This window comes from Herpailurus yagouaroundi, unplaced genomic scaffold (genome assembly GCF_014898765.1).
Source record: "Herpailurus yagouaroundi ecotype Mexico unplaced genomic scaffold, PumYag 216, whole genome shotgun sequence".
Lineage (NCBI taxonomy): Eukaryota > Metazoa > Chordata > Mammalia > Carnivora > Felidae > Herpailurus > Herpailurus yagouaroundi.
The window spans coordinates 8,563,243-8,581,465 of record NW_024412447.1 but is presented as its reverse complement, the minus strand read 5'-3'; the positions used below and the strand labels follow the sequence as shown (position 1 = coordinate 8,581,465).

Below are 18,223 nucleotides of genomic sequence, written 5' to 3'. Positions count from 1 at the left end.
ATCCATCCATCCATCCATCCACATGCTCATCCATCCATCCATCAATCCACCCATCCACTTGCTCATCTATATATCCAACTCACGCATCCACCCATGTATCTACCCACCCATCCATCCATCCATCCATCCATCCACTTGCTCATCCATCCATCCACCCACCCATCCATTCACCCACCCCCACCCATCCCTCATTTACTATCTGCCATCTGAGGACACAGATCCTGCTCAGCTATTAAGCACCATGAAAGCAGCTTAATTACCTACAACTAGAGACCACAGTCTAGGTCAGGTCCAGACTGGCACAGAGTAGGTGTTCAGTAAATACTAACTGAATGAAAGAATAAATGAGTAAACCCTGACCTCTGGAAGCTTAGTCTGGAAGGAGAGACTAAAGAGTGTGACATGAGTCAGTGTGACCAGGGTCATCTCCCGGCTGCGAACAGAGTGGTGGAGCAGCCGAGGAAGTGGCCTCTGCCAAGGTGACCCCCACTCAGCTGGCAACACGATCACTCTGGTGGCTCCATCAGCAGGGGCTCCCTGACACAGAGCCTGTCTCCCCAGCTGTCGAGGAGCAGAAGGGCAGTGGGCGAGTCCTGGGGCTCCCTCTGGGTACAGCACATGGGACCTCGAATTCTTGACCTGTGACGCTCTGGTCTTTAGAGGCTCTGGAGCCAACACAGCATTTTCCTCTCTTATTCTAGAGCTCTTTGCCTCCTTGCTCCATGTCAACTCAGTTCATCTGAGTTCAGCCAGTGCTTCCTGGGGCCCCGCCGCGTGCCAGGCTCGGGGAGACCGGAACCTCCGTGTCCTTCTCTGGGAGCAGGGTCTGCCGGTGAACCCTGCAGGGGGACCCCGAGTTCGGAGCAGTGGGTGGGGCTGCCTTGGGGCCTCCGGCAGAGGCAGATGAGAGCCGAGGAGGGCCCACCGCACGCGGGTCCGCGCTGGAAACATCCAAGAGCTCTACTGACGGTTACCGAGAGGATGTTAAAAATAATTATCCACTGAAAATATTAGATTTGCTCTGGATTGTTCATTACATACAATGGCTTAATAGGACTTTTATTGAATAGCTGCAGAGCTCTGGGCCGAAATCAATTTGCCATACACTCGGAGTTTTGATGTATGCTGTTGACTTCCACAACGCAGAGCAATTTGTAATAGCTTTGGCTCACTGTTGTTTTCAAAGCTCCTGCTACATCACAAGCATTTATGTCTGACCACAAAATTACATTTATTCAACAGAAAGCAGCTCCGGGTCTTTAAGAGGTTAACTTCTGGAGTGCTTGGCTGCGGTCCAGCCCCGTCGGAGGGGCGGCCCCGGCGCAGAGGCCCACGCGGTGGCGGCAGCGCCGGGCGGGCGGCCGTGATTAATGGACTGCTGAGTGCGCCCCTTTCCACATGCACACGGCTCGCTCCCCTGCTTCCATAGATCACGGGCTTAGCCTCAACATATCTGACTGAAATTGAATTTGGCTTCTCTCTCAACCGTTCATTTCCTATGTTAGGCAAGGTTATATCCTTTTCTGCATGAGCAGAAGCAAACCAGCTGCAGCTTCGGAGGGGAAAATGTGTTTTCAATTAGGAAGCTGGCCTGAATATTGAACCACAGCCCTACCGCTCCCCTAATTGAGCCGTCACGGAGGGAGCCTCCAGGAAGACACCGTGTGCACCCGGTCTTCGGACCGCGCCGTGAGGTCATTAAAACACTGTCGCCGTCACCACCGTGGCCACAACTACCAACGCACGTGAAAAGGCCTACAAGTCCGACGATGGCCGTGTGGGGTGAGAAACAAGGTCCCCCCGGGGAAAGCGGACAGCCGGCGCCTGCCAGTGTCCTCGGGGGTGCCCGGTCTGCTCCACGCTCACCTGTCCGGGACACGGGGTCCCAACTCACAGATGGCTCTGCTGTCTCCCTGGGGGGAGAAGCGGCCTTGCTGCTCCTGTGGGTCACTCAGGAACCTGGCAGGGAGCCTGGCACACAGCACTCGAGGAGTACTCAGTAACAGGGGAAGGACGGCTCAGTAAGGCCAGGAAGAGGGTATGAAGTCGAAGAGAAGGAAAAAGCTAGAAGCTCAGGCTGGGGCGGCAGGAAGAGGAACGAAGGAGGCAGACGCTCAGGTCTTTAAGGAGGCACACGGTGTTTCTAGGTGAGGAACGGCGGAAGGTTCCAATAGCCGAGGCCGTGACTTTAGGAGAAGGTCAGAGGCGGGAAACCACAGGGGAATGCTCAGGGACGGTAGACGGACCAGTCTGGCCGGAGCAGAAGCCACGGACCGAAAGCCCGGAAAGACTGCAAGCTGAATCACGGAGCCCCTTCCCCGCCAGTCTCAGGTGCTCGAGCGGGCAGCGCCACAGAGCGTAACCCGGAGAGGAGGCACCCGCGCAGGGAACCCAGCCCAGTGGGCAGCCGTGCAGGAGAACCACGCGTGGACTCTGTCCAATTCCAGCTTCTTGGGCCCTGCCCCGGGCAGCTGAACCAGAACCTCGGTGGGAGGAGCCCGGGAAGCAGAATTTCTGGGAACACGTGGGTGATTCTCATGCAGCCCTGTTGGCCCCTCTGAGGACCCGCCTGGGGAACCAGAGTCCGGTCCAACTTTCTGACACAGTCCCGCCCACGGCACTCAGTGCAGCCCTCGCTAAGTGTAGGCATGACGGGGCCCCGAAGGACGAATGGGTAAGAGCTGACCGCCTCCCTGACCTTGGTCCTCTGGCCCTGTCTGAACACTCTTAGCGACAGGAAACTCACTACCTTAGAGGACAGCTCATTCCATTTCTGAGCGGCTCTAACTGCTGACAAATGTCCTCTTCTATTCTGCTGATGACGGTCAACCCAAGGGTTACTCCGCTGAGTCATACTGGACTTCAGAGCTACGGGGCTTCTCGCCGACCATCTCGCTCACCCGCTCATTTTACAGATGAGCGAAGTCAGGCGGAAGGAGGCCTGAGCTGCCCGAGGTTACCGGAGAGTGAGCGGCAGTGCCCGGGGCCAACTCCCAGGTCCTTCCAAGTCCCTGGGAAATGTTCTTTGGAATAAAGTCCTTGGACGTTCTGGCTTTATTTAGACATGGCCTTTAGATCTAAAAGCTTAAGTATGTAACAGGGCCACAGACATGGGCTACAGAACATCCTCAAAACTCTTAGTTCCTCTTAACGAATTCATAGAATATTTGCCCACCGTTAATCCCTTTCAGCTACTGGTGATGGCAAATGGTTCCCAAGGGTGTTCGGGGGCCTCTGAGTGCTCTGGCCTTCCTCCCTCCCCCGTCCCCTCAGCCTTCAGGGCACCGGGAGCACCGCCCCTGCTCGGCCTGCTCTGCCTCACGCTCCTTCCCCAGCCCCGAGCTCGTCGCCATCTGACATCACTCCTCGTCTTTATTACGCTTCCCTTCCCCGGAACGTGGGCTTCAAGGTAGCAGGGGCTTTGTCAACTGTATCCAGGGTTATATCCTTGGCTCCCGGTTGGCCCCGAGCTGTACACACTCAGAGAGTTTCACTGCATGAAGAAATAAACAGGTATCAGAGAGGCGGTGTGGAGTTTCACACGGCCTGGCCGCGGCTCTGAGTACTGTCGGTAGGTCACGCACACAGTGGGCCTTCGGGAGGACGGCAAGTTTCAAAAGATGATTTTGGCCGTCCGTGTGGGCCATGGAGCAGGGGACACAGGCGTGAAGCCCCCGTCTTCAGTTAACCAGGGCCCCCCACTCCTCCCAGGAGTACAGATCAAGTTGTGGCAAAGCGTCTGCACTCGGGGGTATTTACGTACGTGTGAGACACAGCACGGCGGGCAGAATCCACACAGGAGGAGCTGGTCAGAAGAGGGGGGCCGGAGGGACACTTGCAAAGCACGTTACGCGGCACCAACGCCCGAGGTCCTTATCAAAGACCGGGAAGGGTGACTGAGATGATGGAGGGCAGGTGCCCCCTCCCTGTTCCCCGAGCAGTATCGGACGGTACCAACGTGGGTCTCAGCCCTGCCGTGACCACCCGTGCGACTCTGGGTGGGTACTTTTCCTCTCTGGGCGTAGCTTTGCCATCTGTGAAATAAGGATAGTGCTGCCCCCTGGCCCTCACCCATCTAGTGGACACCTACTGCATGCTCGCTAGGGCCAGGCAGTGGGTCTACAAGGCCACGCAGACACAGAAAGTCTGGAGAGAGTGGTGGACACAGACAAACCCACAAAGACAATGAGAAAAGCACTCCGGACAAAGGGACAAGGTGCTACAAGAGGAAGAGTTAGAACACCCTGGTTTGGACTGGCAGGCAGGGACCTCTCGATGGCATGACACCTGAAGAAAGCACCAAAAAGCGAGTAAGACGGGGCTGGGTGGAGGGCAGGACGTAGCCAGGCCAGGCACCCTGAAGGCTGAGGTCGGGGTTCCGTGCTTGCCTCAAGGGCAGTGGAGCCACAGAAGGGCAGTAAGCAGGAAGGGACCCGCTCCTGGCTGATGTGTGGAGCTAAGGTGGGGGTGGAGCGGGCAGGGGCCGGAACAGAGAACAGGGGTCTCAGTGGCAAACGATGGCTTTGGACGCGCTGTGGGGAGGAGGGATGGTAAGATGTGGGCAGATGAGGACGGCGGGAGGAAGGATGGCGAGTGAGGTGGACGGGAGGGAGCGGGTGTCCTAGATTTCCAGCCGAGGCTGCCGAGCGGACCGTGGAGCCATTGCCGAGAAGGGAAAGGAGGCAGCCAGAGACCCCAGCAGGTATGGGAGCTGGAGACGGGAGGGCTGTGGGCGAAGAGTCCTTTCCGGTGGAATACCTAAGGGGTAATATGCAAGAGGCAGTCTCGTGAGCCTGGAACACAAAGGAGAAGACCGAGTTAGAGACAGACGTGTGAGTTTCCAGCAGACGGGTCCCGGGAGATCGCACAGCACAGGACGCCGTCATTCAGAGGTCTGAATGCAGAGGAGCTGCCCAAGAAGACTAAAAATCAATAGGCAGAGAAGTAGACGGAAAGTCTGGAAGGCATGATATTGTGGGATGTCAAAAGGGAACACATGGAGAGGAGCTGCTGGGAGGCCTGAATGTCCCTGAGAGAGCCGAGGACCACAGGGGTCAAGGGAGAGGGGGCAGACGCCAGACCGGGGTGGGTCCGAGAGTAATGGGCACACGGGGGTGGAGACAGCTCTCTGGAGAAGCCTGGCCAACAAGGTTGGGAGACAGGGGCGCCAGGAGTTGGTTAAGCGTCTGACTCTCGATTTCGGCTCTGGTCGTGATGTCACGGTTTGTGAGCGTTTGAGCCCCGCGTCGGCCTTCGCACTAACAGTGCGGAGCCTGCTTGAGATGCTCCCTCTCTCTGTGCCCCATCCCCACTCGCACTCTCTCTGTCTCTCTCAATATAAATAAACTTTAACAGAAAATTAAGAGAAAAAAAAAGAAGGCGGCAGCTTGGGGACAAGGGTGGCACTTGCCCACTCACTCTGTCTCAAGATGGAACATACTAGTGCTTACAGAATGCAGATGAGCAGAGACTGAAGACCCAGGACAGGGGTCCCCGCAGGGCTGTGGCTCCTGTGAGGGCAAGAGAGGAGGGTTCCAGAGCCCACGTGGAGGGACCGGTATCTGAGGAAGGGGCAGAGCCTTTCCAGTGCCGTGTAGACGGTGTGAGCACGTGCTTGGAAAGCACTTAGCACACAGCACTTGACTTGCTTGGTGTCCCACAAACGTCATTGCGAACACCATTCACAACTGTGCTTTCCCCCCCGGCCCTCCCAGGTGCACGGCCTCCCCAGAAGCACCCACTTGCCGGGAGAGGAAAATTCATCATGGACAAAATGCAAAGGGGAGGGAGGATACTTGGTTCCTCCCGTGCAAAACTGTAATCACGCAGCCACCGCCTTCTAAGGGTGATTATTTCTTCTCCAAAGAAACAGCTCATGCTTACAAAAGAATACATCGGGTATAATTAACAAAACGAGCACCTGGGAGTAGGGACGCTTCCGTGACCTTTGAAACTTCGCCTGTGCCTCGCTATGATAACCTCTATTCTGAATTTCCTGCTTAACTCTTCCTTTACACGGTTTCACTATGTCATAAACGGACACACGTACCCCTGAACAACGTCAGCGCGGTAGTGCGCGTTTTCACGTCGTTAACTTTCTCTTGCTACGCCGTATTCCATCGTATGGATGTACCGTGCTTGACGTAATTCTTTCTACTGCTGATGGAAAGTGGGCTGTGTCTGCTTGCTTACTCATTTCCAACACTCCTGAACGTGCTTCCTGGGGCCCACGTTTCAGCTTATTTAGGACATATTCTTAGGAGTGGAACTGCTGTGTCAAGGTGAACGTGCTTCTTAAGCTTTAGTATCTGATGCCAGACTGGTCTCCAGAATGGCTACACAATTTACACTCCTATCTTGAGTTTTGGAGTTTGGCCAACCTGGCAGATAGGAGGAAGCTGCGATGAAGTCATTTGAATTTGCGTTTTTCTGCTCATAAGGCTGGGTATCTTTTCATATACTTAGTGACCATTCTGATTTTCGCCTCTGAGGACGCCGTTCGTGGCTTTTGTCCCCTTTTCCTATGTCTTTTTCTTATTAACGGGCCAAATTTTAAAATATTTTCTGAATATTGATCCTTTGTTACCTAAGTGTGTGGCAACTGTCTCCTCCTGGTTTGTGACTCGCAGCCAAAGATCCCTCCCCCTCCCCCCACCCACGACCTATTCCTAGTCTGGCCTTGGGGAGCACTGTTCATGTCAGAGACATTCGGTCTTTACATAAGTCTGAATCTTTATTACAAGTTTCCAACAGATACTGTAAAATGTCTTCAGAAAGGTGGAGCATTTTCCTACACTGTTTGTGGGTTCGAGCCCCCCATCCGGCTCTGTGCTGACAGCTCAGAGCCTGGAGCCTGCTTCAGATTCTGTGTCTCCTTCTCTCTCTGCCCCTCCCCCACCTTCTCTCAAAAATAAACAAACATTAAAAAACAAAAAGCAAAAAAACTTATACGTTAAAATGTTAATGCGGTTAAATGTAACAATTTCTTCCTTTACGGTTTCTTATTTAAGAAATCCTCCCCAACCCAAAGTCATCATTATCCATATTTTCTTCTAAAAGGCTTAAAGTGTTGCCTTAAGTCTTCGCCTGTATTTTGTGTTTGCATATGGTGTGAGGTATGGATCTCACTTAATTGCAAAAAGGGAACCAACTATTGGGGGAACCATTACTGAGAAATCCACCCTTACCTCACCGATCTACAGTCCCATCTCTGCAATACTCGTGGCTTCTGTGGGTGCAGATGTCAGTTCCTGATCTTTTATTTTGTCCCATTACTGTATTTATATTTATCCCTGTGCCAATCACTGTAGCTTTCATCATCATCTGGCAGGGCAAAGCCTCCATTTTGCTCTGCTCTCTTTTAAATGTTTATTGATTTTTGAGAGAGAGAGAAGGAGGGGGGCAGGGAGACAGGGAGGATCTCTGCAGGAGAGGATCTGAAGCAGGCTCCATGCTGACGGTAGAGTCCGATGCTGGGCTCGAGCTCACAAACCATGAGATCACGACCTGAGCTGAAACATCAGATGCTTAACCGACCGAGCCACCAAGGTGTCCCATCTTGTTCGTATTTAATACGACCTTCACCATTACTGACCACTTGTTCTTGCTTTATCACTTCTGGAATCAGTTTTTCAAGTTTTCTGAAAAGTACTATTGGAATTTTGATTGGAATGACAATGACTCCCTCTAATCGACTTGAGGGAAATTGATTATCTTTAATAATAGTGGGAATTTCTATCCTTGAATACTTTCTCTCTCTCTCTCCATTTAAGTCCTCTTTAATGTCTTTCATGTTAAGTAAATGATCTACTTTTTTCTCCAGGAAGAGTTAGTTCCTATGCATTATTATCTTTACTTCTAGGTAGGCTTTATTTTTTGTTGCTAACTCTAGTTGTGTTGTTTCTCAGTTTGCTGTCCATGTAGAAGTCTGTCATTTCTTTTGCATATTGATTTTGTATCTAGCAACCTTGTTTAATAATTGAGGCTCACTTGGAAAATGACAGTTTTGTTCCTTCTCTGACAATACTTGATCTCTTTCTTGCCTACCATGCTAGCTAAGACTTCCAGGACAATGTTAAATAAAAGCAGTAATAGTACACATTCTTTTCTTGCTCCTGATTTTTAAGGGATTTTTTTTTTTAATATCACAGAACATAATGATCGACATAGGCTTTTGGCAAATACTTTCCCCCAGATTAAAGACATTCTCCTCTATATCAGTTGGCTGGTAGTTTTGCTTTGTTTTGTTTTGAAATCATGAATGGATGCTGAATTTTATCAAATTCTTTTCCTAGAACTATTATGATAATTTTTTCTTTAATCTGCTAATGACATTAATATACACTAATACCTTTTTCTAATGTTAAACCAAACAGTATTCTTGACATACATGGAACTTGATGGATTCCATTTGTGAATACTCTTTTAAGGACTTCTGGATATCTATTCATAAATACGACTGACTTTGAATTTTCTTTTCTTGTACTATTCTTTACCGGTTTGGGTATCAAGGTGACACTAGCTTCGCAAAAAGAGTTAGGGAGTGTTCTTTCTTTTTTTATTTTCTAAAGGGGCCTGCAAAAGATTAGAACGTGTCTGTTTCATGGATGATGGACAGAACACTGCCTAAAAGCACCCATACCTGATGGGAATACTTCTGTAATAGTTACAAGGCTACTCAGGGTTTCTACTTCTTCTTTAATCAGCTTTAGTGCATTCTGGTATTCCGGAAATGTGTCCATGTTGTCTAGGTTTTAAAATGTTATTGGCATGAAATTGACTGTAATATTCCCTTACTATCTTTTTAATCTCTGCTGCAGCTGCAACATTATCCCTATTTCCATTACTAACATTTTCTTTCTTGATTTAGGAAGAAAGGTGGGTTGTCTATTGTAGTAGCCTCTTCAAAGAACCAGTTTTGGGGCTGTTTCTCTCTTTGGTCTTTTTATTATTATTATTGTTATTATTATATTTTTATTATTATTTATATTTGTTATTTCCTTCTTCCTGTTTCGAGTTTATTCTGTTGTACTTCTCTAACTTTTTAAGCTAGATGCTGAGCTCACAGAGTTTCGGTCTTTCATTTCCTTTCTGATACAAGCACCTAAGTTATTTCCTAAGAGGATTTTCTTCTCTGAGAACACCTGGCTTAAGCATCCGGCTCCCCGACGGCCAAGAGGAGTAGGCTCTAAGGCCACTCCTTCCCAGCTCAACCTTTTATACCAGGACCCCGGTCAGGGAGCGAAGCACGGAGAGGGGGAGACAAGTTACAAGACTTAGCACTTTCCTAGAGAGTGGGTCACTTTACTGAAGGGACTGTCTAAATTACTAGATTATGATAAGTCTTAAATTGGATCGACCATCTAGGTTATTCCCCTTCCCCACACTGATCTGTTCGCCAGGCTCGTGAAACACACAAACTTAGGTATAGCAACCAATCAGTCAATCAGTCAGTCAAATTTCAGGGAGTGAAATGTGAAGACTTCGTTATAATAACTCTGAGTGACCATTACGATCCATAGTATTCCCTACTATTCAACCAGCTGTATAAATACAGTTATTTACTAGTTTCTTTTTTCTTTTCTTTTTTTTTTTTTTTTTAAGTTTATTCATTCATTTTGAGAGAGAGAGAGAGAACACACTGGGGAGAGGCAGGGCAGGGCAGAGAGAGAGAGAGAAGGAGAGAGAATCCCAAGCAGACTCTCTGCCATCAGTGCAGAGCCCAATGTGGGGCTCGATCCCACAAACTGTGAGATCAGGACCTGAGCCGAAATCAAGAGTCAGGTGCTTAACTGACTGAGCTACCCAGGCGCCCCTCATTTCTTTTAAAGGTATGTTCCAAGCAGACTTTCCGGCGTACCTTTTTCCTTATTAATACAACACAACCCGGCGAGAGGATGGAGGCAAAATGTTTTAAAAACCACCTCCAGAGGAACCTTACTGCTCCATCATCTATTCTGTAGCCATTGTTGAGAGCCTCAAGACTTTTGAGCTTCTGCTGTGCCCGGTGCTGGGAAACAACGGCCAACAAGCCCAGGCACAGTGGCTGCCCTCACATGTTTTACAGGCTAAAGAGGATGAGGGACAAAGGGACAGGCGGTGCTCAGGCATGACGACAAATGTGTCGAAGCCATGCGCGTGCAATGGGAACACGTGTAGAAGGGGCGTGGCCTATCATTTGGGGCTCAGGGGACACCTTCCTTGAGGAAGGGGCACCCAAGCTGAAGGAGCCAAGTAAGGAAGCGGTTCTGCCTGTGCCAAGGCCCAGGGGCCGGCGAGGATGCCCCAAACACCAGGGCCTGACAAATTCAGAATGGCGTGTATCCAGTGATAGGGGTTAGGAGTGAGAAGAGTCTAGAAAGGCAAGCGGCCACCCAAGCATGCGGGTCTCATCCGCCTGGAAGGTGCCTGGATTTACACGAAGGACCACCAGGAAACACTGAAGGGGGTGATGGTCCTCTGGCCAGGCTAACGTCTCTCAGGACAGTCCGACACACCACAGATACATGAATGTCTAGTTGTCTGAACACTTTATCTCATTCTTTGGTTTTTTTCTTTCGGGGACCTCTACCAGCAAAGTGATCTACACAAATTCGAAGGCAAAGAACGTGTTCTCACCAACACCATATGCTGTTCCAGGGGAAACTCTAGCACTGGGGGATACACTCCAAGAATACATCCAATAAATAAAATCGCGTGCAACGGACACTGACAAAGGATACGAAAGCAATCCTCTGATTAGAGAGGGCAGCTTTGTAGAAACACAGGCCGGATGGATCCTGCTTCATTGGAGCACCAAGGCTTGCTGCCTTCTGGCCTTACTCGTCGGAAAACCGACCCTGTACATGTGGTCCCCGTCTGCAGCTGCCCTCTGCTAGAAGAGTTCTTTCTTCAGAAACAAGTAGCATTTAGCCCTTTCTACTCAAATTAGCTTACTAGAAAGCACAGATTATTTCACATAAACAGAGCAATTAGCAGAGGCTTGGTAAATATTAGCGGTGCTATAAAAATATTATTTTTCCAATAGCCTTTTAAAAAATAGGCAGATAAGAAATCTGGATGTCTCTCAGGCATTTCAAAATTAATATATCCTGAACCACAGCCATTACCCCATTCAGAATGTGGGGCAATCTGTAATAAGTGTATTAAATTCTCTTAAAAAAATTTTTTTTTTAATGTTTATTTTATTTTTGAGTGAGAGAGAGACCATGCGAGCGAGCGCAGGCAGGAGGGGGTAGGGGCAGAGAGAGAGGAAGACACAGAATCTGAAGCAGGCTCCAGGCTCTGAGCTGTTGGCACAGAGCCCGACACGGGGCTCAAACTCACAAACCATGAGATCATGACCTGAGCTGAAGTTGGATGCTTAACCAACTGAGCCACCCGGGTGACCCAAGTGTGTTAAATTCTTAAAAATGACAGGGTGTAGAGGCAGTGTTTTATATTAAAAGAGAGGTGTGTGTGTGTGTATGTATATATACGTGGATGTATACATATACGTACATACACGCACACACACACACACGCATATACATATACATACATACACCCACCCATCCCCAAATCCAATGCATGAACCTGACCGAACCCCAGTTCAAGGGCAGGGCAGTTATAAAAGACATTTTGGGAATAACTGGGAGATAGATTTGGGACCAAATATTAGGTATCGTGGCGCGTTACTTTCCCGGGTGAGATACTCAGGGTTACTGTGGTATTACCGGGGAACCTTACTTTTAGGAGACACAAGCATGGATGTGTTTAGGGGCACAGAGCGGGGCCACCTCAAAAGGGCAGGGGGAGCAAAATGGCAGCAAGCGGCGAGGCTGGGTAGAGGGTGTACGTGGGCCCGTCACGCTAGCCTCTCCGCTTTTAGGCGGATTGGGAATTTTTCAGAAAGCAGGAGAAACAAGCAAACACCCCCAAAATGGCACCCTGAGCTGCTGCGGCTGCAGAAATACTAAGCCACCGGGCCTCACGAAAGCCGCTGAACAGGGAGAAGAAGAGATCAGATCAATGTGGGCAGGTGTAAGGTGACGGTCTCGCTCAGAAAACGAGGCTCGGAGATGCAGTTCTGAGGAAAGGCAGTTCGTGTCCTTCCGGCCCTGGGACAGTGATAGCCTCTGAGCCTCGGGGAGCCGAGCGCGGGAGGGCTTCCTGCGGCAGGAGATGGTGAGCAGAGAAGGGCCCTCTGCTGCGTCCCTCCTCAAACCTTTGGCGGTGCCAACGGTGCCCGCTGCTTCCTGCACGGCTCCCCTGCCCTCTGCGGTCACCTGGAGAATCTGCCAAAGGGCAGCCCCCGCCCCCTCCTCTGGAGCCCCGGGCCCAGGATGCCAGCCTCCTTCGCTGCGGGGCCGAGAAGGCCCGCCCTGAACCTGCCGTCTCACTTGCGCAGGTCCGGCCCCCTCCCCGCGTTCTCTGGGCATCGGCAAGTGGCCCAAAAATAGAATCCCACAATCCAACCAATCTGGGTTCTCTGGAGGGCTCTGAAAAAGTCTTGTCCCCTCTCCTCAGTATTACCACTGCTGCCATCATTCCAACGGGAGAAGCGAAGAGCTGGGAACGGGTAACTCCGCAACCATCACAAAACTCCCGGTGTTCTCAAGTTCACCGGGACCACACAAAGGGCCATGAAGGAGCTGGAGCGTCACCCACCTCGACCGCTCACGTCTCCAAGGGCTGTCCGCCATCTTGCCAGACGGCGCGGTCCCCGTCTGGAAGGACCCGACAGAGAGCTCTTGCTTATACTGAGCCCAAACGGACTCCTCGTGGCTGTTGCCAGCCTCAAGCAAGTGACGATCCCTCTTCCCTCAGTAGCTGGGCGCGAAGGCACCGGCCTGCCCCGCTGCATCCTCCCCACACAGGAGGCCTCCTGGCGGCTGCAGCCCCAGGCTAACTCCGGGAACCAGCGAGCCTGAGGACGTGCGGGCTCCCAGAGGCCGCGGTGTGCACAAACTCAGTCCACCGTGGGAAGTGCACAGGCCGCCTCGCCCCTGGATCCACCACACCTTCTTCCACTGCGGACACGGCTTCGCTTTCCACGCGGGCTTTAATGGAGGACCCAGTGGAAACATCACACCGGGAAGCACAAAATCCACATGACATTGAGTTAGTGCGGCTGGGAGGGTTCCATCTGGGCAAGCCCCTTCTGTCAATGGCATTTACTTAATGAGAATAAAAAGAAAGCACGATGAGCTATGAAGGGTGGCTCAGGGTATAAAATAAACATAAATGCTTACCTCCCCCTGGAAGCTCTTCAGCAGCGGCGCTACCTGCTTGCGCAAATCCTGGAGCGAGAGGGGCGCGTCAGGAAACAGCCATCGGAGAAGGAAAGAGAAGGGAAACATTCGTTAAGTCCTCCTATCAAAACAGCTTTGAATTCAGTGATGACTGCCACCAGATAAAGCAATCTTGGTCCCTCCCCTGTCCGTTTCCTTCGTTCGGACAACATAAATCACGCCGACTGGCGCTCTGTCGTTTAAATGAACTTCCTCGAGAATACCATTAGATTTTATTTCTACCCCGTCCAGGTGAGACGCACCTCACCCCCCAACGCGCTAGGGACGCAAGTTTTTGCTCGTATCGGTCTGAGGTAACCTGCTTAGCATAAAACAGGAGTTAATGGTGTAGACTGGACTGAAAAGGTGTCTGAAAAGGATCTGGGGTCCCCGTGTCGCATTTTAGCTGTTGCCTTAGAGCGCTGTCACTCACTAGGAGATACATCTGTCTGGAAGCCATGTCTGACACGGTCAGTGGAGATTTCATCCCAAGCCACCAGTCCACATTTTAAGACGATGGAACAGCCCAGAGGGAAGTCGGTATGAGTCTCCTCGAGAAGATTCTCTTTGAAATGAAGTAAGTGGCTGCAGCACAACATAGCGATCATTGTCAACGCCACTGTATCGTAAACTTCAAAGCTGCGGGGAGACTAGACCTGAACTGTTCTCAACGCAACAAGGAAATGACAATCACGCGATGCGATAAAGGCGGTAGCTTGCACTGTTACAGCAACAACGGCGCAAAATACAAACGTGCCGAACCAACACACCGGACGCCTCCGACTCCCACGACGTCGTGTCTGTTGTACCGACAAGTCAATGACCTGAGGCACGGACATCTGAGGTGTTCACTGAGCCCGACCTACGCACCAGACCAGATTTAGTAAGTCTGGACCAAAGCCAGGTATCCGCGTACTTCTGGGTTCCGGGCCTTAAGCACACGCCAACGGACACTGACTAGACCGGTGAGGACTGGACATGTGCCAATCAATCCAGAACACAAGAAGAAGGCAAAGCATTCTGTCAGGAGCCCCGGGGATGGGGGGGGGGGGGGACACAGAGGAAGGGTCAATTCAGATTAAGGGAGGTGAGGAGTGGTTTCACAGAGGAAGTGGCGTCCGAGCCAGGAAGGCAGGCAGGATCTTTGTAGGTCAGCTGCCAATGTGCCCGTCTGGGCTCTCGCCACCTCTAAACCGCTGAGCCGGGCCGTTGTCGAACCTACGGGCGCTACCAAGCAAAGGAAGGGTCTGGATGTCTGTCCACAGCTCCTAGGTCAGAACCACGTCTGGAAGACGGAAGGCAGAAGGCGGGGGGCCCTGATTCCAAATTCTGGCCCCGCCACTCACCATCCACGGGAGCTCGGGATGCCGGTTCGCCTCCCAAAGCTCAGTTTTCTCAGCTCCACATGCTCAAGGGTCACGATGGCCTCCCCGAAGAGGGGATCAAGTGTAATCCACGTGGGTAGTATTGCTCCTGACACACGGCAAGTACTTAATAGTATGAACGACTTTTTATTATTATGAGTAACATCGCCATTACCATTTAGGGAAAAGCTTTCTAGCAAATTTTTAAAAAGTTATTTATTTATTTATTTATTTATTTATTTATTTATTTATTTATTTATTTTTAAATTTATTTTATTATTTTTTTATTTATTTTATATTTATTTTATTTATTTTTGAGAGACAGACCACGAGGAAGAGAGGGGCACACAGAATCCGAAGCAGGCTCCAGCTCCGAGCTGTCAGCACAGAGCCTGACGCGGGGCTCGAACCCACAAATTGCGAGATCGTGACCCGAGCCGAGGTCGGTCGCTTAACCGACTGAGCCACCCGGGCGCCCCTCTAGCAAATTTAGAGTTATCCTAAATCGATCGGAGTGCACAGAAGACAGCCTTTTCTGGCATCGGGATTTTCAAGCATCACTTGAAGGTGGATGAGGAGGGAATTCACGGACCCCGGAAGGGGTGGGGGCTGAGCGCCCGGCCTCTCCCGCTCTGGGGTGCTGGGATGGTCTAAGTAGCCCGGCCCTGGGCCTGCTCACCCCCCCTCCCCTGAGGTGAGCCGTCCTTGTCAGCTGCACGTCTGGCACCTGCTCGCTCTTTCAGCGACTGACTGACAGCGTTTTGTGCTCCTTTAGCCAAGCACCTGAGCCAAAGGGCCCTTCGGTCGTAAGCTCGAACCCACCTCACTCACTTGCCGAGCCGAGCACTATTAGGGAGCACTATCAGCAAGGGCGGCTCCAGGTATTTAGTGCTCCAGTGTCCTCGGTGGTTTTCCTCTGGACCAGGGCCCCTACCCCTCCTGGGTCGTGAGGCCTTCTGAGAATCTGAGGAAAGCGAGCGATGCTTCCCTCAGGGATACTGTCCGGCAAATCACCCCACCGTGGCCTTCCTAAAGCCTCCCCCCAGAACCCAGGTTAGGACCCTGAGGAACCCTTGCCCCCGCCTGAATTGTCACTTAAAGCAACTGAATTTAAGAATTCAGTTCCTCGGTGGCAGGAGCTACCTTTCAAGTGCTCGGCAGCCACGGGAGGCTGGTGGCCATCGTGCCAGATGCCAGACGCGGAGCACCTCCCTCACTGCAGAGTCGGCCATGAGTCGGGGCTGTACCACCAGCTCTGGGCCAGACACAGCTAACCCACGTTATTCTGGATTGTAACCCCGCCAAGGTGTCTGATCAAGAAGTATCCAGTTTCCCCTTTAATTATACGTCTTCCTCTAAGTTGCATTCCTATGGGTGACGCCAGTATTTCCGTGGAGAAGTCCGCGCTTTCGCTCCTCCCCAGGACACGGGCGGAGCGCTCCCGAAGGCCACCGTCCACGGCGTGCCCCTGCCACAGGCTGGGGGACCTCTCTGCCACCTGCTGAATTCCTCAGCATCCAAAGACCCTGATCCTCTGCAAATGCAGCCCGCTCACGTGGAGGTGGAAATGCATCATCTTCCGTGTTTGTGCGCCAAGTTCGACGACCAAAACCAATCAGACTCTTCACCAGGCTCTTCCTAAATAAATAAGGCCATCTGTGCTAGGCCCACTATCGGCCCCCAGGGACGCCCACGTCCTGATCCCCGGGACCTGTGGCTCTATTAGGCTACATGGTAAAAGGGACTCTGCAGATGGCAGTCGGGGGCCCTGAGTCTGGGAGACGCGCCTGGATCCCAAGCGAGCCGGAGGCGGGAGGAAGGAGGGTGAGAGCCCAAGAGGGTGTGACCGTGAAAACGGGGGTCAGAATGACAGGGGTGGACGCCAAGAGGCGCAGGCGGCCGGGGAAGCTGCAGGCGCCTAGAGAATGATTCTCCCTGGAGCTTCTTTTTTTTTTTTAAATGTTTATTTATTTTTGAGACAGAGAGAGACAGAGCATGAGCAGGGAAGGGGCAGAGAGAGAAGGAGACACAGAATCAGAAGCAGGCTCCAGGCCCTGAGCCGTCAGCCCAGAGCCCGACGCGGGGCTCGAACTCACGCACCGCGAGATCATGACCTGCGCCGAAGTCGGACGCTTAACCGACTGAGCCACCCAGGCGCCCCTCCCTGGAGCTTCTGAGAGAATACAGCTCTGCCAACACCTGGCTTCAGCCCCGTGGCACCAGTGTTGGCCTTCTGATCCCCGGCACTGTTGGATGAGGAGTTTCTGATGTTTTGAGCCAGCAGGTCCACGGTGCAGCCACGGGAGACCCTACTACGACACCGTCTCACTTAGCCCGTGTCCCTCTCGGGAGGACGCAGCACAGAGGACGAAAAGGGCGAGGAACGAGGGGAGATCACCTCTGGGTCCCAGGCAGGGTCAGGGGTAAAAGCCTATGTTGCAACCGCGAGGAACGAGCCACGCTTCTTTGGCAGAAACCCGCGACCACGGGTAATGACGCGGAGGTCTGGGGTGGAGGCGGGGAGAGCCCGGGGACTCTGGGCTGACCCCTTTCCCTCCCCCCGCCTCTCCGAGGCCGGGCCAGGCAGGCAGGACGGGCGCCCGGCACCACTCTGGTCACAGACTGCAGACACAGGAGGATGGCAAGAGCGCGTCTGTTGCTGGTTTTCTAAAAAAGCCGACTTCGGGGAAGGTGACGGGCTAACGAGGTGCGGCTGTGGTCTCCGGTGTTCTCGCCGGGCAGCCCGGCACTAGGGTGCGCATCCCAGCAGGTAAAGAGCTGGCGAACTTTCCCGAGGCGGCACCGGCACGGTTCGCGGCATGCAAGCTCCGCTTTCACACGCGCGCGGCGAGTCCCCCTCTCCGAGGCCACAGAGCCACGCGAATCTACTATGTACAAGCAAGATGTAAACAGCTCGAGGACGGGAACTCAGCGTGATGCCCATCTCACGACCACTGCAGGGACGGCCCTTGGCTTTCCAGGGAGCTATGGCTGAGCCCCCACGCCACCGGCAGGTAGTTGGGGGGCTCTGGGGGCAGGCGGCGGGCCTGCCTTGCCAGTCCGATGGCCGGAGGCACCTCCTGGGCCTCGGACTCTGGAGAGGGGACTCCCAAGGCTTTCAACGGGTCTAGATCTGGGCCTGCAGAACCGAGGCAGCCAGGCCCCGGTGTCCGTCACAGGATGTGTTTCCTTGTCGCTTCCCACTGGGAGTCTGTAAGGGCAGGAGTGATCCTGTTCCTTCCCGACCGAGGGCTGCTTGAGGGCAGGGAATGGGTTGTAGTCCTTCCCACAGTCCCACATCCCGCACCTCCAGCACCCGAGCGGGGCTGGATGATATTTTGCCAGGGAAGTCTAGGCGTGGGACGCTTCAAAACTCCAGAGGTTGGGGGTGCCTGGGTGGCTTAGTCAGTTAAGAGTCCGACTCATGGGGCGCCTGGGTGGTGCAGTCGGTTAAGCTTCTGACTTCAGCCAGGTCACGATCTCGCGGTCCGTGAGTTCGAGCCCCGCGTCGGGCTCTGGGCTGATGGCTCAGAGCCTGGAGCCTGTTTCCGATTCTGTGTCTCCCTCTCTCTCTGCCCCTCCCCCCTC

The 18,223-nt window shown here is 52.5% G+C and overlaps 1 protein-coding gene across 3 annotated transcripts in view; it reads right to left on the bottom strand.

Moving 5' to 3' along the window:
• Window positions 1–18,223, bottom strand: part of CUX1 (cut like homeobox 1) — a 371,970-nt gene that overhangs the window by 186,959 nt on the left and 166,788 nt on the right. For all 3 annotated transcript variants that reach the window (XM_040456057.1, XM_040456056.1, XM_040456058.1), the window contains exon 3: window positions 13,233–13,280. In XM_040456057.1, coding sequence (XP_040311991.1) covers window positions 13,233–13,280 — 48 coding nt within the window. The remainder of the gene's footprint in view (window positions 1–13,232; window positions 13,281–18,223) is intronic.